Source organism: Pyxicephalus adspersus, chromosome 9 (assembly GCF_032062135.1).
Source record: "Pyxicephalus adspersus chromosome 9, UCB_Pads_2.0, whole genome shotgun sequence".
In the NCBI taxonomy this organism is placed as follows: Eukaryota; Metazoa; Chordata; class Amphibia; order Anura; family Pyxicephalidae; genus Pyxicephalus; species Pyxicephalus adspersus.
Window position 1 is genome coordinate 6,839,547 of NC_092866.1, and position 26,504 is coordinate 6,866,050.

General features: G+C 41.0%; 1 protein-coding gene across 1 annotated transcript in view; it reads right to left on the bottom strand.

The window, feature by feature from the left end:
* Positions 1 to 26,504, bottom strand: part of TSHZ3 (teashirt zinc finger homeobox 3) — a 71,350-nt gene that overhangs the window by 39,390 nt on the left and 5,456 nt on the right. The window contains exon 2 of the mRNA XM_072422435.1: positions 23,748 to 23,927. Coding sequence (XP_072278536.1) covers positions 23,748 to 23,787 — 40 coding nt within the window. The 5' untranslated portion in view covers positions 23,788 to 23,927. The remainder of the gene's footprint in view (positions 1 to 23,747; positions 23,928 to 26,504) is intronic.

Genomic DNA, 26,504 nt, shown 5'->3' on the forward strand with positions numbered 1-26,504 from the left:
CCATCATTCTTTAGCTTTCATCATTCGTTGGCCCACAATATAAAGCTTCCATCATTTGGTGGCCCACATTATAAAGCTTCCATCATTTGGTGGCCCACATTATATAGCTTCCATCATTTGGTGGCCATAACTCTATATCTCCCATAATTTGGTGACCATCATTATTTAGCGTCCATTATTTGTTGGCCATAATTCTATATCTTTAAATGCTTTCCAAATACTGGAACTGAAGGATCGAGACATTCTACTTCATCATCACCCTATCAAAAAAAAAAAACTTGAGCCACCAAGGAACTTTTTGGAAGCTCACTTTCTGGTGTTAAACCCCAACAAATGACTTGACATTAAGAATAAGATGAATACAACCTTGGGCCTTTGGTCTTGGACCAAAATCATGGACCTAGGTCTTCCCACATGGATGAAAGTTTCCACAATTTGGAAAACCTTGTAGTCTTCTCCCACGTGATGCCCCAACATCAATCCTAACAAGCCCCACATGAAATGATCCCCAAGATGCCCAGGCCATTGAGACTCGGCATGTTACCTCTTGCATCCATGACATCTCCTCCATTTCTTTACAACTCCACCTCCGCTCGATGCCCTCTACAAAAAAAGAAAATGGGACCTAAGTTTCCAAAACCCTCCAGACCTACTCCATGTCTCTCCAAAGGCACGGCCTCTCTGGGAAGGTTGAATGGAAGTTCTTTTTAAGTTTCATTTAATGGAACTCCGGCGCGGAGATGGAAGCGCTGGGGGCGACTTGCTGCAAACTATGCAGGAGATTTGTGACAGGACGTTAAAACTTCACGTCAAGCCTTTCATGCAAACAATAAATATTACTGGTGCTCATAATCAGACTTTTTTTTTTCCTTTGCCGGCTTCGTCTGTGAATGTTGAACCTTTTTCAATTAATTAAAAACTATGCACCGAGAGTGCATATTTTATCAGCTCTCAGCTGCTTAAGTGTCTAGAACAGGCCAGGCAGTTTTTTCTTTTTTTTTTTCTAATTTTTTTTTTCCAGGCAACCCAGAGCAAGTACTTGCAAGGGTCATATCTTTTTAATTATCTTTTCTCCCTTTGATTAATTATTCCGTCTGACAATAGCGGGCTTCTAATGCTATTCACCTGCCCGCGATGATTGACAACTTTTCTGTCTGACTCAAAGCAAACAGCTGCTGCCATGAAGTGCCTAGCAACGGGTGCCCGTGATGGATGAGACCCCAAGACGGATGGATGCAATAAATCATGTCTCGGCCTATAAAACTAAGGGGGATAAGAATACACAAGAAGGAAAACAAAACAAGGTTTCTTCCCAGGAGTCCACCCAACGCCTCCCCCACCCTCCATCACACCTGAAGCTGACTTTTGTTTGGTAATGTATAACTTTTGTTCTTGGAAGGACAATGAGAATCGGAGCAAACTTGGCACAGGTGTGGCCCCTGTTGCTGCTGCCTTTGCCTATGTCCCTTGGAGCACCTCTATAGGCCAGGTTCTTTTTATTTTATTCAAGGGATTAATTTCTAGGAGAAGATCACATCTCTGTTGTGTCTTGTAGAAGAAAAGTCCCCAATGGGACACAAAAAACTTTCAACTGTTCTCAAAATAAAAATGTTTTAGAAAACATGACAGGAAAATGTTGCCAATGGAGTCCTGAAGACATATCGGAAGCCACAGGGCTCCAACTACACCTAACAACCAATAATTGTGCTAATTATTCCAACATCAGTCCCAAAAGGACCCATGTGAAAGCATTCCCAAGATGCTAAGGAAGCCCTTCAAGACCCGGGATCTTATATCCTTCATCCATGACCCACCACCTCTTCACAACTCAACATTTCCTTGGTGTCCTCTTGAAAAAAATGGAAGCAAAGCTTCCAAAAAACTCCAGATCTATGCTAACTCTACAAATAAAGAAAATTGGATCTAAGCTACCATAAACCCCCAGACCGACACCAGCTCTCTCCAAAGAGACCTCTTGGGAAAGGTTGAATTAATGAAGTTTTTTTGAGGTTCATTTAATAGAATTCGATAAAATCCTGCAGTGGTTGGTTACATTTCCAGCACCTGGAAATTTAATATCATGAAATCAGGCAGTTTCAATGTTGATGCTTCCTTTTTGGCACAGATCACCTGACCAAACATTGAAGCTTTGAGTCACATGTGCAGTCGTCTTAAGCAAACAAGTGAAAAAAACATAAAAAATAAAAAAGTCATCACAACTGGGAGGGCTTACAACATACAGCAGTTATATTACAAAAAGAAAATCTGAAATAGGTGATCTTCAAATTTAAGCTCAGTGGGACGATTCTGAGACGAACAGGAAAACCGTCAAAAATACTCCGCTGTCAGCAGTTTACCGCATGACTGGTGGTCTTCCCTTCAACCCCTTTTAAAGGCGTTTTGTGGGAAAGCAGAAAAGATGAGATACAGTGCTCAGATTCGGCAAATAATTCTGCTGGCGTTTGCGGAGCCAGAAGATGTTATAACTTCCATTGTTATGTAATTATATCACAGACACGGCGGAGACGGACGTGTAATGAAGTATGCGCTGTGTAGACGCTATGTAAAAACAATGTGCTTTTTAACTAAATAAATAAATAAAAATTGAAACACAGATGCCCGTGAGATAGAAAACCGGATCGCCGTCAGTTGGGGAAGCAATGCAGCTGCAGTGCACATGCATTGCAGCACATTAGAACGAATGGTAACACACGACCATGAATTGTGGCGAACTCCATTGCAAAAAGAGGTAAAAAAAATGCAATTTCTGTAATGCAATGTACTGAGCCTCAAATGTGTAGTTGTAGCTTAGTATTGCTAAATACGCCATCCTGAAGTGCTATATATATCCAATACGGAGGATTCTCTACACGAGAACTGTATGGCCAAAATGATGTGGGCACCTGACTATCACACCTACAATATATGGTCAATACAAAATATAAATACATAGACAATTGTTCTCTTGTAACCTGGTGGTGCCAGTATGGTGAAGGCCTTTCTCTGTTCCAGCTCCATATAGTTATGCTTGGATGAGTTTGGTGTGAGGGAACTTGGGGGACTTCCGTGAAGTCCTAACCTCAACTTTACTGAAAGCCCTTGGGATGAATTGAAACACCAAATGTAGCCAGGTCTTCTCATCCAACACCATAGCCCGACCTTGCAATGTTCCTTTGGCTGAATGGATACCAATTCCCATAGGCCCACACCAAAATCTTGTGGAAAGTCCTCCCAAAACTTTTTATGTAGGGGGACAAATCTGCTCATTGGATATTTAGGCTCTCAGCTTCCTGCCAATGGTTGCTTCAAACTTTAGTTCAATCCATGTTGAAATCAACCAGCTTGTCTGATATACAAGAAAGCTCTTTGAAGATAAGTGTATGTGTGTGTGATCCATAATTGATACAGAAATCAACTAAAAGGTCTCAGAAAACCAATCGGATCATTGGATGATCAATTACATTTTTCTGATCTGACTGATCAAGGTTCTTTCTACTATTGGTTGGTCATATTCAGAAATTCCTATTCTCTTTATGGTTAATTTAACAAAATGATTTAATGATCTGCTCTATTGAATAGAACCTCTTAGGTGTTCACTGTCCTGTTAGGGATTTCTTTTTTTATAACGTCCTGCCCTGCTGACAACAGTATCACTAGTGCGGACATTAAGATAATTCAGCAACAGGGTCACAAACAGAAAAAAACGTAAAAAGTGATTGCAACTTTCGGCTATTCTTTTTTAAAAAAGCATTTTTATTTCTGTCTGTCTATGTAGTTGTTGGTGAATTTTCTATACTTTCTCATTCAAAGGCAGTCAGGGGGACAGGAAGTGAGGAAAAATCTCTGGATAGCCCCAGGTAGATGTTCTAACCAGGTGTTCCCAAAACTGCAGCCTTTCATGTTTGTAGAGAAGTAGGGTTTCCTCGTTTCGAGGACTAATGCCAACCCTTAGATAAATATGAAAAGGTGTTTGCCCCTCATGTTTGCAATTATTCTTCCCACTGATATCATTGTTGAGGCACAATTCCTTCCGCTAACACCAGTGATAGGACACTCCTCTACCCACTGATACCAACGATGGGGCACCATTCTTCCCAGTGACACCATTGATGGGGCACTAAATCTCCCAGTGACACCATTGATGAGGCACTAATTCTCTCACTAATACCAATGATGGGATGCCATTTATATAAACAACACCAATGATGGGGCACTATTCCTCACAGTAACACCAATGCTGGTCTGGTATTTCTCCCCTGACACAAACAATGGGGCACTATTCCTCCCACTGTCACCATTGAGGGGACACTCTTCTTCCCACTGATACCAATGATGGGGTGGTTTTGCTCCCCTGACACCAACGATGGGGCACTATTCCTCCCATTGACACCAAAGAGGGCACACTCTTCTTTCCAGTGATTCCAAAGATGGGGCAAAATTCCTCCCACTGACACTAATGTTGGGGTAGTATTGCTCCCCTGACACCAGTGATGGGACACTCCTCTTCCCACTGATACCAATGATGGGGCGGCATTGTTGCCAGTGACTCTATTGATGGGGCACAATTCCTCCCACTGATACCAATGATTGGACACCATTTATATAAACGACATCAACAATGGGGTACTATTCCTCCCAGTGACACCAATGATGGGGTGGTTTTGCTCCCCTGACACCAACGATGGGGCACTATTCCTCCCATTGACACCAAAGAGGGGACACTCTTCTTTCCACTGATTCCAATGATGGGGCACCATTTTTGCCAGTGACTCTATTGATGGGGCACTATTCCTCCCACTGATACCAATGATTGGATGCCATTTATGTACGACACCAATGACTATTCCCACTATTTCTCCCAGTGACACCACTGATGGGGCACTGATTTTCTTAGTGACACCATAGATAGGGAACTATTCCTCTCATTGATACCAATGATGGTGAAAATATTGTTTCCCCGATAACCACAGACACTTGGCGATTTGTGTTGGTCACAACCCAGATGACCCATTTTCCCCTTTTCTATTCCCTCTGATTACAATCAGGGCCCCACAAGGACAGAAAATAAGTAAACAATCACTTTTTGTTTATAAAGTTTGAGGATCACTGATTTTCCCTCTCCCCATCCATCCAAAACTAAGAAAAAAGTTGTCAGTGGACAAACAAACCAACTTATCGTTAATGTTTTACGGACCTACAAACACTGCCCTATCTCCACAATAAATCTCCTTTATGGGAAAGAAGCGGTCAAGAAGAAGTCAAAAGTTCTCATTTTGCTACATATTTGTGTTATCTTTCTTCACAAAGACAAAAAAAAAGTAATTTAAAAGAGGTGAAGAGAGCTGATAGTGATAGCCAACAAAAAACAAAAGAAAGAAAAGAAAGAACGAAGAGGAGAAAAAAAAAAGGATCATTCATCAACGTTCAGAAATGTCAAGGCCTTCATTCAAACCCTACCCGTCCACCTCTCAAGTTACGGGCGTACTCGGCAACTCCAAATAATATTCAAAATGATAAATTGCACCGCCAGTCTCCTATCCATCATCAATCTTTCTTAAAACGCATCCATCTTCTGCTGCGTTTGGGAAACCCGGAGATTCATTTACACAAACCCCCAGCAAGCAAACACTGGGATGAATGATACATGTCAGAAAAAAAAATCCGAAAAAACACTTAAAACTGACTAAAAAAAAAAAGCAAAAAAAGAAAAGCAAAAATGTAAAAACAAAAAAAAGAAACAAAAAGTTTTAAAGGAGGCTACAAAAGCTTTGAATGTATCTGACAAAAAAGGGGACAAGCTCTTTAATCACCGTGCCAAAGTGTCCCTCCTCCCCACCTCGCAACTGTACGCAGCTCCTGTCCCCTTAGAATCCTCCGCGTTATATTGTAGTAAAAGGGGAATCGGCCAGAGAAAATGGAAATGGCAGTTTGGTTTCCCCTGTTGTCTAGCAGGGCCCTTTTGATAAATGACACATGCCATTCTGTCAAGAGGAAAGGGTGGGTCTTTGATAGATGGCTTTGCTAAAACGGAAATCGACTCTTTGGCAGGGGAAAGCCATTCTCCACTAGGATTGTCAGAAAATTAAATCTGAAACATTTGAAAAGCACGGTTAGGGCAGCTGGACAGCGTGTCCTTTTATACGTTCTGCGTCCTTCACTTTTTTTCGTGGGTGGGGGGAGGGCTATGTTGTTTGGATGAAGAAAAAGTCTCAAACTCTTAGCAGGGTTTGTAAAATTACAGGAGAATGTTTGGTTCCAAAATAAAAAATTGTGCTTGGGATTGGATCACCGTCCTCCTTATATTCATATAAATGAACAACTAATTCCCACTTTCCTAACCTTAGATCCTAGAAGAACCCCTCTTTCTGTTTTGATTTTTTTTTTATTTTGTTATATTGTATATTTTATTGTTCCTTTTTTATACTTTTATATCTTTTTCACTTGCGTAAAGACTGATCAAGCAGAACTTTTGTTTCAATTCTGTGCAATCCAGAAGCAGAAAAAATTGCAACTCCAGCTTACTGGTCGTGCTGTAAATGCAGGGAAGCATGTTGGATCCCCCAAAAAGAAGGGTCCATGACGCCCCTCACTTACAGGAAATGGGCTTAATGATGCAGGATGTTATTCAACCCAGAAAAGAACTGGTCCTGGGTACCAATGTGGAGGTGAGTACTGAATCCAGAGCTGTTCTTTTACTATTTATACAGCTGCTGGGGGACCTGTTTGAAAAACATTTCTATAATGTTCTATAATCTAAAAATTATACACTTATGAACGGGATTGTCATGGTTAACTTACATTTCATGTTACCCTAAAAAACATGGTGGTCGTTTCATGGCATCACTTATTTATTTTCTGTACCTATTCATTCGGCCAGCATCCAGCATTCTCTCCAGATCTTTTTAGCCGGGTTCACCACCTGACATTTTGTAGTAAGCACCTGGCTGTTTTTGGGTGGTTACTCAAAAGTTGGGTCACAATGCACCACCTACCTACAGCTCCTTCTCCCCATTTCTAGAAGGGAATACTGCAATCATTGTTTTGTATGGCCTGTGTGTCCAATGCCATGTACAGTTTTAAAAAAAATCCAAAAATCCAAGAGCCAACAGAAATGCAGACCACTTATTGATGCAAGGCCATGTCAGATGATTTGTAGGCAAATCCTTAATTGTACATTGTGGTGGGAAATAATATAGATCATAAAGATCACTCATCGTGCCTTGGTATAAGAATGATGCACTCACACATCAGTGTTCTCCCCAGGCTCTTTTAGCTGGGCGCACCACCCGGCCCTTTTCAGTACCCACCTGGTGGTTACTGAAATGTTGGGTCACAATACAGGGGCTGCCACCCACCTACGACTTCCTCCCACCCAGCTTAAAAAAAGTCTGGGTTAAGCACTGCACACAGGGCCTGATTTATCAAAGCTCAGGTTTTCTGGATCTCCTAGGTTCTCCCATGATAGTCTATCTTCTTTAGTCTTTACAAAATCAGGCCCATAGTGTGTCTGATAATCTTAAAATGACTCAAAGGTTATCTAAAGATTGGAAATGAATGGAGACTTGGGGGGAAACCTTGTGCTCACTGCACCACACACAACAGAATAAAGTAGTTAGGAAAACCTGCACCGATCACATTTCCTTTTACCCCAGATAAAAAAAAAAACCCTGCTCTTCTTATTTTTTTACTTCACTGAATAAGGGTTGGCACCTAGTTCTATGGGAACGTACACTAAATTGTAACCACCACTAATATTTAAAATACTTTTCCCCCAGATTATTCAGACTCAGATTTGCCTCCATGCTCTCCCCCGGCCTTCCTCCATAAGGCAACACTACACACACAGCTGAGCCAACTTTAAAGGTTTGCACCGTGCTCTATGGTACTTTTTGTTTCTTGGGGTGATCCAATCTCGTCTACACAACCATTGCCCCGTCATTACCCCTTTGAGATACCAATAGTGCAGTCCAAGTCTCCATCCCCTCGGTGTTGCTCTCCTGCAGCTTGGCTTTCTAGGAAGCGTGACACCGCCATCTGGTTTTGCATCGGCCGCAGCAGCTGGACACCCAGGCGCCATATAAAAACCCATCGCTTGCTGGCACCAATGCAAAGCTGGCATCCACATTTTTGTGCTTTTGCTGCCCTTTGCAAAAACAAGACTTTTTCTATCAATATAAATGTATATATTACATAAAAAAGCAGAAGGTATAAAGAAATGCTCGGATTCGTCCTGCAGCTTGACATCTGCATAATAAATTTTAAAAGAAAAAAAAAAGTGTAAGACAGGCTTGAGTAGTGCTCCCCCCTCGTTACCCACCCCCCTTTCATTAGCTCTCTGGCAGGGTGGCACTTGTGAACCTCATTATGGAAACAGGATTTATGAAGCCCGAACCCAATGGCAAAGGAAAGGCATCTGTCAATAATTGTAGGGAACTGCAGTCACAGCTTTGAAATCTCATTAAGTATGCAGTTATCAGACATAAAGATCAAAAACATTACTCAACTCAGACAGAATCTTATAGAGGAACATTAATTAGCAACAGGCCTACAGTACGAGGGGAGGAAAGAGAAAGGGGAAAAAAAAAAACGAGAGGGAGAGAGCAAAAAGAGAGACTTGGTTTCACACCTGCCCAATCCGCACACCAACGTACCCCCTCCCTGTCTCCACAGACACGAAAAATAATTCTTAGCATCTGAAGCTGATCAACTACATGAAACAAGAGGAAGGAGAAAAAAAATCGGTTCAGACAGTCTTGGCGGTGAAAAGAGAAAAGGAAAAAGGCTGTCACATTTGAGACGGATGTCAGCTCTGGCCACGATTACAGGGCCTATACGGTTCTCAGGCCTTCTTTTATCACCGGCAGCCATCAGACGCAGGCTCCGTGTCACACAAGCATGACTGATGGCTGCCAGTCATGAGAAGCGCCCGGCGGTCTTCACGGGGGCGCCCCTGCTGTGATCCAAGCCTCAGGCAACATCCTTGACCCGGTAGGAAGGGGGATTTTTTTTTGTTGCTCCTTCTGGGCACAGAGCCCAGACCCAAAAAAAAAAAGAGATGTTGAACGTAATAATGTACACCATCTTGTTCCTGTAGCCGGAGTGATAATAGGTTATGTTGGGATAGTTTCGGCTGCTGGAAGGACGGGAAAGAATGAAAACATACACATGCTGGGATCTGCATATATATTAGGATTGTAAGCTATTGGGGTAAAAAAATATTTGGTAAACCAGCACTGTACAAAATAATAAAATAAATCGGTTGGGTAGCAAGCAACAAAAACGGCCACAGTGTTCAAGCCAAAACTTTGGTGAGTGAGAAGAAAATGTAGGCATGTGGCTCTACTTATCAGTAACCACCAAAAAACGACCTGATGGTTACTGAAAAGTGCCCCGGCTAAAAAGGGGTGGGGAGAACATGTACTGTTTGTGAACACCCAATCCATGGTCCATCAGGCAGCCCATTACCCAACCAATAATTAATACAGAGTCGGCAGCTGTAATGGTCTCCGGTCTTCTGGATTTCCACCATATTTTTGAATATATCCGTGGGAATTTGTTCCTGTTTAGCCTGAAGAGAATTTACAGGGCCGGTACTGGTGTTGGATGAGAAGACCTGGTTCACATAAAGGTCTTCAGTAGAGTTGACGTCAACGTTTTATGAAGACCACTTGGGTTCCTCCACATCAAACTCAACAGACCATGGTTGGAAGAGTACAATTTTCTAAAATTGTTTTGTATGCAACAGCATTTATAGTACCCTTTAGCAGAAACCCAATGTTCTCCCTGGTTTATTTTAGCTGGTCGCACCACCCAACACTTTTCAGTAACCACTTGGGGCCACCACCCACCTACAGCTTCTTCCCATTCCAAAAAATTCTGGGGAGAATATTAGAAACCAGTGATGATATGAAATGTGTCTACATACAGGTGTAGGGCTTAACCCAAAAAATCTGGGTGGGAAGAATTGTAGGTGGGTGGAAGCCCCTGCATTGTGACCCAACTCATCAGGACCACGCAAAACAGCCTGGTGGCTGCTGAAAAGTGTCGGGTGGTGCCAAAAGGGGCTAGGGAGAACACTGATGGTCATGTGTCTACAACCTTAACCCATATATCTTTCCGAACCCTTGATGTCCTTCAAAGCACCACAGCCCTTCCATGCATAGCTAGAATACCCATAACCTGTCAGTGGTGCCTAGATATGTTTTTAAGCTGGGTGGGAAGAATTTGTAGGTGAGTGGTGGCCAAAAACATACTGAGTCCCGGGTGGTGTGCCCAGCTAAAAGGGTCTGGGGAGAACACTGCACTGCTGGGTGATGGTGCAAGGCTTTCATATACTGACCACCAGAACAACAATATTTAAGGTTTTGCATTCACCTCCTTCCTGCTCTGAAGATGCACCATGCGACAAAAGACCAAACAATACCATTACTCATACTCACAATGTTATATCTCAGCCTATACCTGCATGCACTTATGTAGGACACAGAGGACGCACCGGACATGTCGGAGATGCATAGCATGCCACCTTGTGAAGCTGCTGGTGGCCCCATTCTCATGCCGCTCCTCTGGCTTCAAAGCTTACTGGGTCATCATTGTTGAGGAAGTGCACAGGAGCCCCCTGCTCCCCCAGCCAGGACACAAGAACTGCCCCTGTTACATGTAGATCATGGATTCAGGACATGGGGAAGGACCAGCATGAGCACCCAACAACTATTTTTGTTTAGGACAGGTTTCATTTATGGAGTAAGTGCTAACATTAAAAACATAGGTCATTGCAAGTCTCCGATGTGTACCCAGTTCTAACATCCTCATTTGTTCCTTAAAAAAGCAGCAGATAAAGGAAACAAAATGTTGAACGTACAATGGACCAAGAAGTAGGCGATGCAGTGACACCCGTCAGCAGAAGTTCACCTTCCTTGTCCTTTACAACAATATTACACATTAAGGAATGAATCACAAAATTGTGTTATTTCCAAATCTTTTGGCTGGATTAGGAAAAGCATTTCCAAAACTGAAAAGAGATTTTTAGTTCTTAAAAAGAGTAAAAAAGCCAATCTACTGCCATAATGCTGCAAAAGGGGACCCTTGCTCTTTGTATGAAAGCCATGGTCTTCCTGCGGGGGTCTGGCAGGCCCAAAGTCAAGAACAAGGCTCTTTAATCAAAAGTCAACATAGATCCTTCGCTGCTCAGGCTGTGTGCTAAGAAAATAATCTGTACGACTTTGCACAGCTTTTTTATGCATCTGTCATGTTGGTATTCTCCCCGGCTCATTTCAGCTGGGCGAACCACCCGGCACTTTTCACTAACCACCCAGCTGTTTTTGTGTGGTCACTGAAAAATTGGGTCACAATACAGGGGCCAAAACCTGACTACAACTACTTCCTTTCCAAAGGAATACTGCATGTATTTGGAAGACTTAAGTCCAATTACTTATTACTTAGTTATTTTATTGATGTTTTTGGCTTATTACAACTTTATTATCTGTAAAAACTATTTGTTGTCTAAATTGCTCTTTTCCGTACCACAAGGCCCCTATCACTATCACAAACCCGTCCCAGGTTATAAAATACAACACAAAAAGCTACAAAAACAATAAATAAATATTAAACTCTCATGTGTAAGGCAGATGCCAACATTGGCGTATGCGTCTATACACTAAACGCCTTTTTTTTTCCTCTCTCTTTGGCATGAAAATATGGTCTTAACATACGGACGACAAATATGTTTCTGGTGGGTCCATACGTATATCTGCAAAACAAAGAGACAGTCATGATACAAAGTGTCGGGGACATCTGTTTGGATAGCGGGCTTGGAAAATAAAGCAGCAAGTTAGGAAATAAAATACAGGACGGGAGGCATGATGGATTCTGGAGTTGTAGCGAGCTGCAGAAATCTCCAATTTAAAGGATTTGTCCATCCAGGTTATATTAGAGGGGAAAGTGGGCGGGGCAGATTAACCCCCTGGCTTGGTGGGCGGAGCTGGGAACCCAAGCAGGTAATATTTGTGATCCGTTTGCTGTGAAATTATAATGCTCTATTAGTTATTTTTGTAACTTTATAAAAAGTGTCAGTGTGACTTACCCATATTATTATTCCTTATCTTATCTATGAATACCCAGGTTATGCTGACAAAACCCAGCAATCAGCATACTCAGAACAGCTGGATTCATCAAAACTGCTGAGATAAGCTAAGGCAGCCTTGTTGGTTTCTGTTTCACTAAGCTGCAACAACACTTAAGGCATGCTAAATGGTGCCTAAGGAATGCCAAAGTGATCTGCAATATTTAGATTATTGAAGTGCAATTGAGAAATTATTGTTATAACTTGGATAAAACTAACCACAAATGCTACAATTGTATTCTGCAAGCTTGGTAATGTTTTATCAAAATTTAAACACAAACGTCACAGGTCGCAATTCAATATTACAATATCAGCCCCTTGACTGAAACACCCTGAAAGTGCCATCAGATACCTAACAAACTCCAAGTCTCTAAAGCCGCTGAAAACCCCCCAGCTTTTCTTAAAGGCTTATCACCTACAGCTCCTTTATCCGGCCAGCTTATGTCCCATGGATTTTCCTATCTGCAAAACTGTAACTTTGTGTGATGGGGCCCCATAACAAAATCAATAAGAGGGCCCCTTCCCCCACAAGACTTCTATATAACCTCATACAGTCTCAAGTGCCTGAAATCCTGATATAAACAGCAAGAAGTATGTAGAAAACACCGAACAAAGGATAATATATATATAAATTACAATAAAGTCATCAGGAAGACTAGAAATGAAGATCTGGTGACACACATTAGGCTCTGATTTATTAAAGTTCTCCAAGGCTGGAGAGAATACACTTTATTCAGTGAAGCTGGGTGATCCAGCAAACCTGGAATGGATATGGTAGAGGATTCAAAACATTGGCCAGCAAATAGCAAAATTACTTTCCATTCCAGGTTTGCTGGATCAGCCTTGGAGAGCTTTAATAAATCAGGCCCAGTAAGTGAGCACTTTTTCCATAGCTTAGTTTTGTATGATTGCTCAATTTTCACCAGGGAACCCTGCATACAGTTTGCTTGCCCCCCTCGGGTGTTGTATGGGTCAGACCTAAAGCACTCCACCTTCCTCAAGCCAATGAAATGCCCCCTGATAGATCTGTTCCCTTCTGACCAAATAGGACCTTTTTTTGTATGTAAAGAACTATTGCAGTCAGTATTCCCCCATTTTATTTTTTAAGCTGGGTGGGAAGAAGCTGTAGGCGGGGGCGACCCTTGTATTGTACCCCAACATTTCAATAGCCACCTAAAAACAGATGGGGGGTTACTGAAAAGTGCTGGGTGGTGCGCGGCTAAAAGGAGATCACTGAGCAGTGATATAATATAAGGAATCTTAGAAATGGTTGGATGTTTTACAGATGGCCAGCTCCTCTGGGGCAGGGCCAATGTCATCCTATGTAGTTTAATTGGTATGTACTTCAAACAGTAGCAATATAAAAATAACAATAAAACCCTAAAACAAGAAGCACCGTGTTCTACATTGTAGCAATGGGCTTGATTTATTAAAGCTCTCCGAGGATGGAGAGGATACACTTTAATGAAGCAAACCTGAAATGTAAGAAGGCAATTTTGTGATTAGAATATTTACGAAAAAAAAATACAAATAAAACTTCTCTCTTGGCTAAATGAATGAAAATTGGCTGGCACAGGCCTATGGTGTGCCACCAATAGACAAGGTTATCAGGACTTTGATGTCTTTCATGAAGCATTGGGCCTGTTTTATTAAAGCTCCCAAAGGCTGGAGAGGATACACTTTCATCAGTGAAGCTGAGTGATCCAGCAAACCTGGAATGGATCTGGTTTAGGATTCAAAACATTTGCTAGGAAGAAATCCATTTAGCCAAGAGAGAAGTTTTATTTGTATTTTTTTTCGTAAATATTCTAATCACAAAATTGTCTTCTTAAGATGAAAATTGTCTCTTTTGCAACTTAATAAAAGAAGGACAATATGAAACATTCTGCAACATCAAAAAGTAGCAGGTTCATAGCAGGAATCACATGTTTTATTTTATATCATTATAAATATGCAAAAATGCAAAAATAAGATGTTCATTCGTTTAAAATAAACATTCTACGAATGGGAAGATTACAAATGAACAAAGAACCTATTAGCTTGGTCAACCAAACATTAAACTGACTCTAAAGGAGCCCAAAGCGCCCACTGAAAACCCAAAAACAATTTGCAAGAAAAACGTCTCCATTGCAACAATGTTTCCAGTGCTGTGATGACTTCCCGTACTTTCTACAACTCTTTCTTCCAGTGAATGATTCTACCTTGGAGTCTTCTCAGCTAGTTCTAAGTTTTTCCTTGGGTGCTTTCAAACACCAATCACAGCTGGTAAAACATAACATTGCCGAGTTCCAACATCAACTACCGCGCAAAATTTCGCCATTCACACCTCCAAACGATGCTTATTTGGAAAATTACCAGCGAGCGTTTTGTCTGTATATTTTTCCATATGTTCTCCGGCATTATCTGTGCATTGTGAGATGTGATTAGATTTATAAATTTATTTGGGAAAAGATAAAAAGATCCCTTTCGGGTTTGTTGTATGGATTCAGGGCTGGAGACTAAACGAGAAGCCAAAGCTAAAATGAAAGATTTACAAAAGAATATTCCATATTAAAAAAATTATATATTTTTTAGCACAGTGGCTCATTGGTTGGTGCTGGGTCCCAGGTTTGAATCTCGGCCAAGACACTATCCGCATGGAGTTTGCAGGTTCTCCCTGATGTTTGTGTAGGTTTCCCCCCAGCTACTCCAGTTTCCTCCCACATCCCAAAAACATGCATTTAGGGCAATTGGCTTCACCCCAAAATGTACCTACCCATATTAAAAAAAATTGACTATGGTAGGGACATTAGATTGTGAGTTCCTTTGAAGGACAGCTAGTAACATGACTATGGACTTTGTACAGCACTGCCTTATATGTTGGCGCTAAAATAAAAGCATAAGGACATACCTATTCCCCTAAACCCCCACCACATGCAAATAATTAATCAAGCAAGTCTCGTTTTTAGAAAAAAAAAATAGAAAAAATGGTGGAAAATCATTTAAAAATAATAAATTTGCTTTTAAATAACGACCTGAGTTTATTAATGACCACCGTCACCGGCGAAAAGAGCGCTACGTCTTACTTATGCAAAATAAATTCATCCGGCCTCATTAATATTCATCTATATTCAAATACCATTTCATATGAAAGAAAGCATTAGGATAACCCAATAGCTAATTGTGTTCGTATTGTTATTTGCAAGAAATGGAAAGCCGAGTGTTAAGGAGAAGCTGGTGGAGAGATCAGGATTTTCATGGATTTCATGGATTCCACTGCATTCTCCTCTATTATGTTCTGTGCCTATTGACAAGTATCTCTGACCTTGGATGCATGATCAAAAATATGTCATTAGCACATTAAATGAGCTTCATAACGCGTTAGTTAAAAGCTTGGTGGAGGGAAAAAAATTCTATAAAATTGTAAAAAAAATGTAGTAAAAAAATTCACGTTTTCCTATACAATACCGGGAGCTCATGGAATCCATTTTTTTTTTCTTTTTTATTCCCTAACAGCTGTTACAGGTTAAAAACACACCCCTGATAATTAGAAACATATGTCCTGTCGGGCCAAATTAATAATTTATCGTTGAAAGCACCAACCAGCAAAGCTTACATTTGTCTTCAAGGCTCACACTTCAAATCTAACAACTAAGTGCAACTTTTTTACTTTTTAAAACGTAAGCAGACCTTATTCAAGAAGCCAAATAACTATAATTCCTATTGTGTGATAATTCCCCACTGCTTAGATTGTAAGCTCTTCGGGGCAGAGTCCTCTATTCCTCCTGTGTCACTGTCTGTATCTGTCTGTTATTTGCAACCCCTATTTAATGTACAGCGCTGCGTAATATGTTGGCGCTATATAAATCCTGTTTAATAATAATAAATTCCATGCTACATTTTTGATGTAAGAAAAGAACGGAGCGCACTTTTTAATGTTTATGGGGTGATGGGCTTTTTAAAAAGTAGGCAAACGCACATTAAAAACAAAGCCTACAGCACAGCAAAAAATGCACACAAATAACAAATGGCTTTTTAAAAAATACACAAAGCTTAGTTGCTATATCAATTCCGTTTCATGGGTGATAATGAAAAGTCCTTTGAACTAAATGGTACGGATTTTTTTTTTTTTTTTACACATTGAAATCAAAGGAAAATGGGAAAAGGTACACGCTGAATCGTTAAGCCTTAACGGAATGTCACAGACATGAAATAAAGCAAAACTACTATTGTTTGGGGCTTCTGTACATCAAATTAATGTAATGACTCGCAAGAAAGAATGCGCGCTTGAAGGACGTACAATTATTTAAGTGCATGTATCATGGCAGTTGATCAACCATACATAAAATTGTCAACCTACTTTATTATGCAATTATTTTATGCACTCGTCAAAAAAAAAAAAAGGAGGACCTGTCTATTCGGTTTAATTACATTTGAACGTAATCAAACAACTTCTGCAAGGCAGCAAAAAAAAAATGTTGCTGATGATTTTGGTCTTGATCAAGAAGCAAGCGTTGGACAAATGGGAGGTTCACCTCATCTGACCATCGGGAGCTTGCGGTTTACCCATAAAAATAAAAAAAATTCCGCTACACCTTAGGAAATTTTTAGCAGCCTAAAGGTGCACCCAGGGTCACGCCATAGTAAAGCGTACGCAGGTTAACGGTGCAAACTTGACGGCCTTTTTTTTTTTTTTTTTCTGGTTGTTGCAAAAAAAAAGGTTAACAGTGAGCTAATAAAGGTGATGATTTTTTTTTTCCTGTAAATTGGTGCCGCAATCCGGGCCTTTCCTGCAATACAATGAAGCTAACGTCATAGCAGCTTGAAAGCACAGCAGCAATTCAAAAATATATAATACCCCACCTTCCTCCATTGCTTTCTAATCTGGAAAAAGACAACAAGGAGCCTTCATAATCGGCCTAACTGCTGGGTTGCAGTGAATCTCTCTCCCATAGCTGTGCTGTAGTCACAATCCATTGTAATCACTGTACAATACAATCTTTAGGACAAAAAAAAAAGAAAGAGAAAAAAATGCAGACTTGTGAGCCAATTTAAGAAATAACTGCTGATACATCAGCTATTGACTGTTTCTTTCCTGCACATGATAACGCTCAAGGCGAAACAGGGAGCAAAATGACAACATCAACGACAGGCAATAAACTGTAGCAGCCAGGAACACTGAAAAACTAATTGACAGCTGTCAAGCTAATGGGAGAGATGGCAGATGATGCTGAAAACATTTCGTATCTTTTTTTTTTTTCAAGCCCAGGATATCGCTGAAATCTTTCAAGCAAGCCTTCAATTTAAGCTTTTTTTAACTTTCTTTTTTTCCCTCCTTTTTATTGTTGGTTTTTTTTTTTCTTTGCAAGAAAGCAATGGACATCCATAGCTAATCATTTTGTCAGCTAGCTTGCAAGGAGTAATCTCATCCCCATAGACCAATGTATGGCAGTTTTTTTTTCCTAGGCAAATAATATGCTCCAGGGTGTCACTGTAAAAGCATTTATTCCAGAAGATAGTGTATGATTCTTGAGAGGATCGTGAAAAAAAAAGGACTTGGAAATGTCGACCCGGCAGAGCGCTGTGCCCTAAAAACTCGTGGCTGACCCCCCGAAACGGAGGCTTAAAGAGATTTCCGAATAATGTGTCAGTTGCAGGAGCTAGTGCAATTTTCAACCGTCTGGTAAAATTGTATCTAATCTCAAAATAAACAGAACAATGTTATGAAAAAAGTGATTTTATTTTCCTTTTAGCTTTTAAGTAAAATAGGGATTTTAGTCTATACACAAATTCCCAGATGCTCCTAGGCCACAAGTCCACGCTGAGGCCTCTGATATCTGCTGGGTTAGTGCAAATGTTGAACAAGAGAGCGGGTGCAAGGATGAGGTCTGAAATATTAGGAAAGGAAGGGATGTTTTATGTGATGAGAGTAGGAATATGTTCTGTATGTGGTTTGTATATATGTGTGTGTCTATCAATCTGTTTAATTCAAAGTAAAATGTTTTTTGATAAAACCGCCCTGCTAGGAAGTAAATAAAAAGGGTGAAATATAATGGATGATAATAAATGAAGAAGGAAGAAAGGAAAAGGAAAGGTTCCACGAAAAAGAGGAATTATGGAAGAGAGAAAAGAAAGGAAAGAAAAGGATGAAAAAGGAAGAAAGAAAAAGAGGGAAGATGGAGATAGGGAAGAAACAAGGAAGGAGAAAGAAACAAAATGAAGAGAAAGGAAAGAAAAGAAAGGAATGGATAGAAAGGAGGAGAAAGGAAAAGAAAGGAAGGAAATAAAGACAAAGTAAAGGAATAGATAGAAAGGAAGAGAAATGAAGAGGAAAGAAAGAAAGGAAGGGAAAGAAGAGAAAGGAAAGAAAGGAAATAAAGAGAAAAGAATGGAAAGGAAGGATGGAAGAGAAAGGAACGGAAGGAAATGAAGACAGAGGAAAGGAATGGATAGAAAGGAAGAGATAAGACAGAAAGGAAGAGAAAGGAAAGGAAAGAAGAGAAAGGAAAGGAAGGAAGAGAAAGGAAAGGAATGGATAGAAAGGAAAGATAATGAAGAGAAAAGAAAGAAAGGAAGAGAAAGGAAAGGAAAGAAGAGAAAGGAAAGGAAAGGAAAGGAAAGAAGAGAAAAGAAAGAAAGGAAGAGAAAGGAAAGGAAAGAAAAAAAGAGGAAGGAAAGAAATGAAGAGAAAAGAATGCAAAGAAAGGACGAGAAGCGAAGAGAAAGAAAGAAAAGATATAATGATTGATAAAATGAAAGTATTAGTCAAACTGAAGAAATAAAAAAAAAAATCTAATTATGAAAAGAACAATAGATATATTGTGAATGTAAGAAAGATGAATAGAACAATGTAAAGAATGACTGATGAATAATATAGTAAGATAGTAATAGTAATAGTAAGATAGTAATAGAAAGAAGAAGAAGGTAAAAGCAAAGGAAAGAAGAGGGATGAATACGAAGACAAGGGGGAGAAAGGAAGGTAGAAGACAAATGATGGAAAGTATAAATGAAGGAAGGAGGAAAGAGAGGAAGGAATATGGAAGGCGAGGGAAGAAGGAAGGATAGGAAGGAGAAAAAAGAAGAAGAATAGGAAGAGCTGTAAATGTGCAGGTGCAGTGTATTGAGTGTCATGTACAGATTGTTGTTCAGGATTATTCTGTATAGAGTTAACAAGCCGCTCTAAGCATCCATCAGTCCCTCAGGTTGTACAAACCTCCTGAGCTCCTCTCCCTGTGCAGAGCCATTACGGAGGCCCCTAATCCCAGCCAAATGATTATCCAGGTACCAAAAACCCATTTGTCACCTGCAGTAGAAAATTGAGTTAATGCACAACTAAAGGCGAGCAGGACTGTGTAATATCAACTTGATTACATCAAACTAGCTACAAACCTAATTCTCCTGAATGACACTGCTCGCCGCTTGTCATCTCCAATCATTAGAGCTGTCAGGAATCCATCAGGTTTACAGCTAATTAGGTGAACACTAATGAAGCTGGCAAAACAACTTTTCTTTTCTTACGGCTGAGCGGACCTTTCAGCTGGGGGGTTGGATAAAAGAAATAAAAATGTTTTTAAGGAATCTAAAGGTTGATGGGAGGGTGTGGGAAGATTCCGGGAGTGACCAAGTAGGACCATGTTTCTGCACCAGCCAAGTTGACCATAACATCCATCAAAGAAAAGGTGAGAAGGAAGAACAATGAGGTTTAAAAAGAAAAACTCTTATTTTTTTAGGATTGCACATGATCGATTCTGCATAGCTTTACACAGAACACAGGTATGCAACCAACCAAAGCCATCATTTGCTCACTTGAATGGTCACCACTTTCCATTGGGCATCTCCAGTCCATCCCAGGTATTACAAATACCTAACTCATTTTTCATATTAATATACAGGATTTGTTTTGTGCTGTACCCATCTTTGGAACCCCTTTAGACATGAACTCTGTGAACTGTGAACCAACTCACACTTCATTTACATCTACAGGTCTTTTCAATGCTGCACCTATCTCTAGAACCTCATAATGGTCATTAAACATTTGCTATCTCCAAACATCTTTCAAACAACCATATCAGATAGGTAATGGAGACCTAAATAATTATTATTATTATTAATATTATTAAACAGGATTTATATAGCGCTAACATATTACACAGCGCTGTACTCTTTCCCACCCCTCTTACAACTGCACTCTACAACAAACCCCTAATGACATATCTCTCATATTTGTCCCTTCCACTCATTAGGATCTTTTTTTTTCATTTGGTATATTACAAATCTGTGTATGCTAGGATGCTATGGTTATTTGCAATTGTTTTACCCCTGCATGTCTTCACTTGTACAACACTACTGAAGTCATTGGCGATATTAAAAGCGATTATGATAATTCATTCATATAAAGTTCAGCCCCTACTGCAGCCACAAAAACTTTAACACACGCTGAATAAAATACAGAAGTTTATAAAATACAGAGTTAATATTTATACAAGGTCCTTACTACTCAGTACCTTTTCTCTTGTAATATGTGTGTATTATAACAGTCTTCGGCATACCATTTGGCTGCTATAAAAACATCATAATAATGCGGTTACATGGTAAAGTGGGGAGACGTTCAGATAGAACCAAGCCAAACTCAGACTTAGAATACCAGCTGAGCAAATCCTGACTTTACCTGAACCCAGCACCCCATTGCTGCCACCATGTTGCTCCCTGTCTCTCCATGCTGTCCAAACCTCAACACATAGGCCTCCTCCTCCTCCCTCTCCTAAATAAGTAACAATTTGCTTATTCCCAGCATTATCCATTACACACAGGCTCTTTCCATCCTATATAATACAGCATGCACAGCCAGCGTATGATTGACCATTAAGCTATTGATGAATGTCCCTGTCAGGAAGGAGACAATTAAATCAAATATGAAACAAAGCCATGTTGACGGGTCATTTTGATAGAGTAAAAGCATTCTCTCCTTTCTTATTAGCTGCAGAGCAATCGTGTTTTTTTAACTTTTAACTAAGCTGCTGGTGTAACTGAAAAGATAGCAAGAAAAAGCAAAAAATGCACCCAAAATAGTTGAATGATGCAAGTATTTCGGGTGTTTTATGTAATGCAAAAAGAGCCAGGGAAAGGTGAACTGAAACTGGTACAATAGTGAAAGATAACACATATGGGAACGTGTAAAGATTAGGTAAAAAGGCCACAAAGGAAGAACAGATGTAAGACTTGTAGTTCCTCATCCCATATTGGGCTACAAAACACCCAACCAAGCTAAACCAAAAAATAGTGCACGGTGCGGGTGGTGGAAAGTACGTCTACACCTAGTAATATCTTGCTGTTCTTTCATCTACAACCTCCAAATATTAATAAAAAACACATAATACACAAGCTAAAATATATACTAAGAGCTATTGATACATTGGCCCAACAAACCCGGACTTTTGCAGAACACCCGTTCCCCAGCACTTGCATTTCAAGGAAACGGTACGTCCACCTCTCACCCCCAAAAAAGTCATAAGAAGTAGCAGCATCCTGAATAAAACAGTAATCAGACACAAAAACATACTCATGGGTAGATGACCACCCACTCACCGATATAAATACACAATAGGCAAACAGTTGCATTGCGTTGATTTAAAAGTCTCAAACCAAAATCAATAATAAAACTTTGTGGGTACAATTTCAGGCCTAGGGGTTCTATACATCCTGCGGAGCAAATAGTATACCTAAAACAATCACGTCTGTTTGCGTATTTATTTCTCGGTACAATTTCAGGTACAATACATCCTGCAGCGCAAATATTTTACATAAAAACAATCACCTCTGTTTGGGTATTTACGTAAAAGTAAAAAATAAACAAATGGAAACTTTATAATACAGAGTGACAAATAAACATAAAATATATATAAATACTGTGAACACAATTGTAGCAAAATATTCTAAAAAAAAAATAAATAAAATAAAGTAAGAATGTTTTTGTTTTTTAATACAATGCTGCGGGTATGAGTGCCCTAGTGCAAAGCCAAGGCAGGCAGGTCTGTTCTCGGCCACATGGGCACGGTGACTGCAGGCCAGGAAGTTTACGGGGCACGGTCTGACGTCACCTGACCCCTTGTGCTTGCAGAGCCAGTGATTTATTGATGTTTATTGGGAATGAATAGATCAAAGACAGCCAGCTGACAGGCCATCAATCACTCATCCAATGAAGGATGGCAAAGCTCCATCAATGCAATCCCTTCCCACAGCACATGTCCTAACTGAACATTATTGCAAAATGATCTTTTTTTTTTTTTTTTTTTGGATTATTATTTTGGCTCCCTTCCTCTCTTCTCCCCTCCTACCTTGATCCACCCCTCCTTTTCCTCTCGTCCCCTATAGCTTCAGAAAAAAAAAGAGATTGCTAAATCCTAATAAGAGTTGACATTTGCAACAAGGGCTCGACGCTTATAACAGACAACCCTGGGAATTAAATATATAGAGTGCCAAATATGGAGAGAGGAAGAGGAGGGGGACGTTTAGCCGGCTAGGTCAGAGCTTCTGACAAGAAACAGACCTTTTAATGTTCCTCATTTTTCCTCTAGCTCAGTTTCAAAGGCAGGAAAAAAATGCATACATATATATATATATATATATAGGGAATAAATATAGGTCCGGTCATGTGATCAGCTGATCAATAATCTCAACCCTATCCAAGAATTCTTTGTCAGAATTTGTCTGCAGATCCCTTTGCTCTCTCCATAACCTCAACTCTAACCCCCTCCTCTATACAAACATAACCTGACCCCTGCTTCCTTCTCATAGAATGTTTCACCCAAATGAATCAAACACAGCAATAAAAAGTGCAAGAAACACAAGGCAAGGGAGGGAGCATGGGGAACCTATCCAGGGTTACAGAGGGTGCCACTGCACTAGGGCCCCAAAGGTCAAATGGGGTGTGGATGGGTTGTGGGGGATCCTCGCCATAAATGCCAATTCTCTATTATTTTAGGTGCACACTGAACCAAATAAAAGCAGCGCTTGGTAACTTTGGACGGGTCCGGCACCCATGGGTCAACACCCCGATCCGATCGAGGAAATGTGCAATTATCGGCTATAATGGGCATTTTTGACTCTTTTGCAGGGTGCCAAGTAATGACGTAGTGCCCGGCTCCCATCAAAAGTTTTTAGCATGGGATGCCAAGAGGAGGCCTGGAATTTTTTTAGAAGATTTTAACTTTTTTTTTTTCAGCATGCACAGTCACCCCTTTACCCCCCACAAATACACAGCAAGCAATAATATTCTCCCAGCATTGCAAACACACCAAATCCCCCAGTCTGGCTCTGTTTTCATTTTGCTATCCAGACATCTGAGCACTGAGAGGTGCTGGGGTATGGAAGAAGGTATAGAGAGGTGTATGGAGGGGGCACGGAGGCAGGTGGGTAATTAGGTATGGTGGGGTATAGAGGGGGTATGGAGGAAGGTGGGTAATGGGGTATAGAGGGGGCATGGAGGGGGTATGGAGTGGGTATAGAGGGGGTATGGAGGGGGTATAGAGGAGGTATAGTGGGGGTATGGAGGGGTATAGAGGGGGTATGGAGAGGTATAGAGGGGGTATGGAGGGGGCATGGTAATTAGCAGCAATATGGCATTGTCAGAGGATTGCAATGGTTGTACCTGCAGCTCTCCTGGGTGCTTGCTGCTTCCTCCTCGGCATGCTGCCGGTCTGGGCGCCTCCTCTGGCTCTCTTCTTCCTGGCGGGGGGGCACGGAGACTTTCTGGGGCCCCCACAGATCCTCTGGGCTCATCCACTTTCATGCACCGACAGCAGGAGCAGCCCCTTGGCACCGGCGCCTCCTGCAAGTTTGCAGGGGGGAGAGAAGAGAGAAAATTGGTGTAAAAATAAACGCGTGGAGGAGGGGAGGGGGTCCAGGGGGGAGGCATGGGGGGGGGGCACCGGGGAGGGGGGGGGCAGCACGGCTTGTGTGCCCGGTGGAGATCCCCGGCGATCCGATCACAGCTGCAACAGGCAGAGCCGGGAGACGGAGAGATGATAGCGCGTCACTCCAACTCCGAGCGCTGCAAGACACACACAGCGCTCACTCCTTCCTGAGCGACAGCGCTGCCAGGGACAAGACAGCCAATGGGATGACAGGGCATGGGACTCACTATATAGGGACTGGCACTGACCAGGCAAGGGCCACTGCAACTAAAATGACTGGCACTGTATCTATCTTACCTGGCACTGCAACTGAAATGACTGTCAATCTAGCTATCCTACCTGGCACTGCAATAATAATTCCCTGGCACTGCAACTACAATGACTGGCACTGCAATAATAATAATAACTGGCACTGCAACTGGAATGACTGGCAATCTAGCTATCTTACCTGGCACTGCAATAATTATTACCTGGCACTGCAACTAGAATGACTGGTAATGTACCTATCTTACCTGGCACTGCAGTTATAATGAGTGGCACTGCAACTGCAATGACTGGCACCGACAGTACTGGACTGCCATTGCAACTGGAATAACTGGCACTGCAACTAGACCAGTTGGCACTGTAGCTATTATACCTGACACTGCAAACATAATAACTTGCACTGTAACTAGAATGACTGGCAATGTAGCTATCTTTCCTGGCACTGCAATAATAATAACTGGCACTAAAACCATAATGACTGGCACTGCAACTAGACCAGTTGGCACTGTAGATATCATGCCTGACAGTGCAAACATAATAACTTTCACTGAAACTAAAATGACTGGCACTGCAAACATAATAACTGGCATTGCGACTAAAATGACTGGCACTGCAACTATAAAGACTGGCACTGCAACTAGAATAACTGCCACTGACAGTACTGGGCTTCCATTGCAATTAGAATAACTGGCACTGTAGCTATCATACGTGGCACTGCAAATATAATAACTGGCACACCAACTATAAAGGCTGGCACTTCAATTATAATGACTGGCACTTTAACTAGTATAGTTGATACTGCAATTATTGTAACTGCCACTGACAGAACTGCAACTAGAATAATTGGCATTGTAGCTATCACACCTGGCACTGAAATTATAATAACTGGTACTGTATCTTTGAAGACTGGCACTGCAAATACAAGACTGGCACTGAAACTACAGTAAATGGCCCTGGAATTATAATGACTGGCACAATAATTATAATGAATGGTACTTCACATGCAAGACTGGCACTGCAATCTGAAAATGCAGCCAATGGAGCTGGAATTATAGGATTTGCACTGCAACTACAATGACTGGCACTGCACATGAAGGATTGGCACTGAAACTATAATGGCTGGCATGGCAAAAGCAGGACTACGAGACAACAATATTAGAAGACTGGCATTGCAAACCTTAATAAGTGACACTGCAAATTAAAAACTGCGACAGATAACTCAGCCGGAGCAAATATGAAACCTGGCACAAACTATAATTTCTGGAACTGGTAATACAGGTCTGGCACTGACAGGCATTAAAGACTGCAACCAGAACTGGCACTAAAGCAAGACTGGCACTGCAACTATAATTAAGTGCATTGATAAAGGAAGGCAGGCACTGCAAATATAATAACCGGTCCTGGATATATAGGACTGGCATGGACAATACAGCCACTGGCACTGCAAGTAAAACAAAAAGCACTACAAAAATAGGACTGCCACCAACAATGCAGCCATAGGTGCTGTCACTGCAAATGTAACAGCTGGCAATATAAATCCAGAACTAATAATATAGCAAATCACACTAAGAATACAGGACTACAATAACAATACTGCCACTGGCACTGCCAGCCCAATCATTTGCACTGAAATCCAGGTACTGCTGCAATAAAAACACAAAACTGGCACCGCCAACACAGCCATTATCTCTGCAATACATTGATTGGCTCTGATAATACAAAGACTGAAAATACAAGGAGCAGCACTGCCACTACTGACACTGGAATGACAATACAACTACTGACACTGCAAATCAAATTCAGAATGGGCACTACAAATACAAAGACTGGCACTACAAATATTAGAATTGGCACTGGTAATGCAAGAACTGCAACTACAAGACTGAATCTACAAATATAAGACTGGCACTGCCACTAAAGACACTTTGCATAAAGAACAGTAAACTGCAAGCATAACAAACTGACCTGCCAACATGGGGGGTACTCCTAATACAGGACTGGCACTGCAAGTACAATGATTGGCACTACCCGATAGGAACTAGCACTAATGATACAGGAAATAGCAATGCCATATCAGTGACTTGCAATAATAATACAGCACTGGCTCTTTAATAAAGCTGTTGGCACTGCCAATGCACTGACAAAACAAACAACCACTGAAGTGACTACAAGACTGGCATTACAAATATAGCAACTGGCACTGCAAATGTAGAATTATAAATACAGGA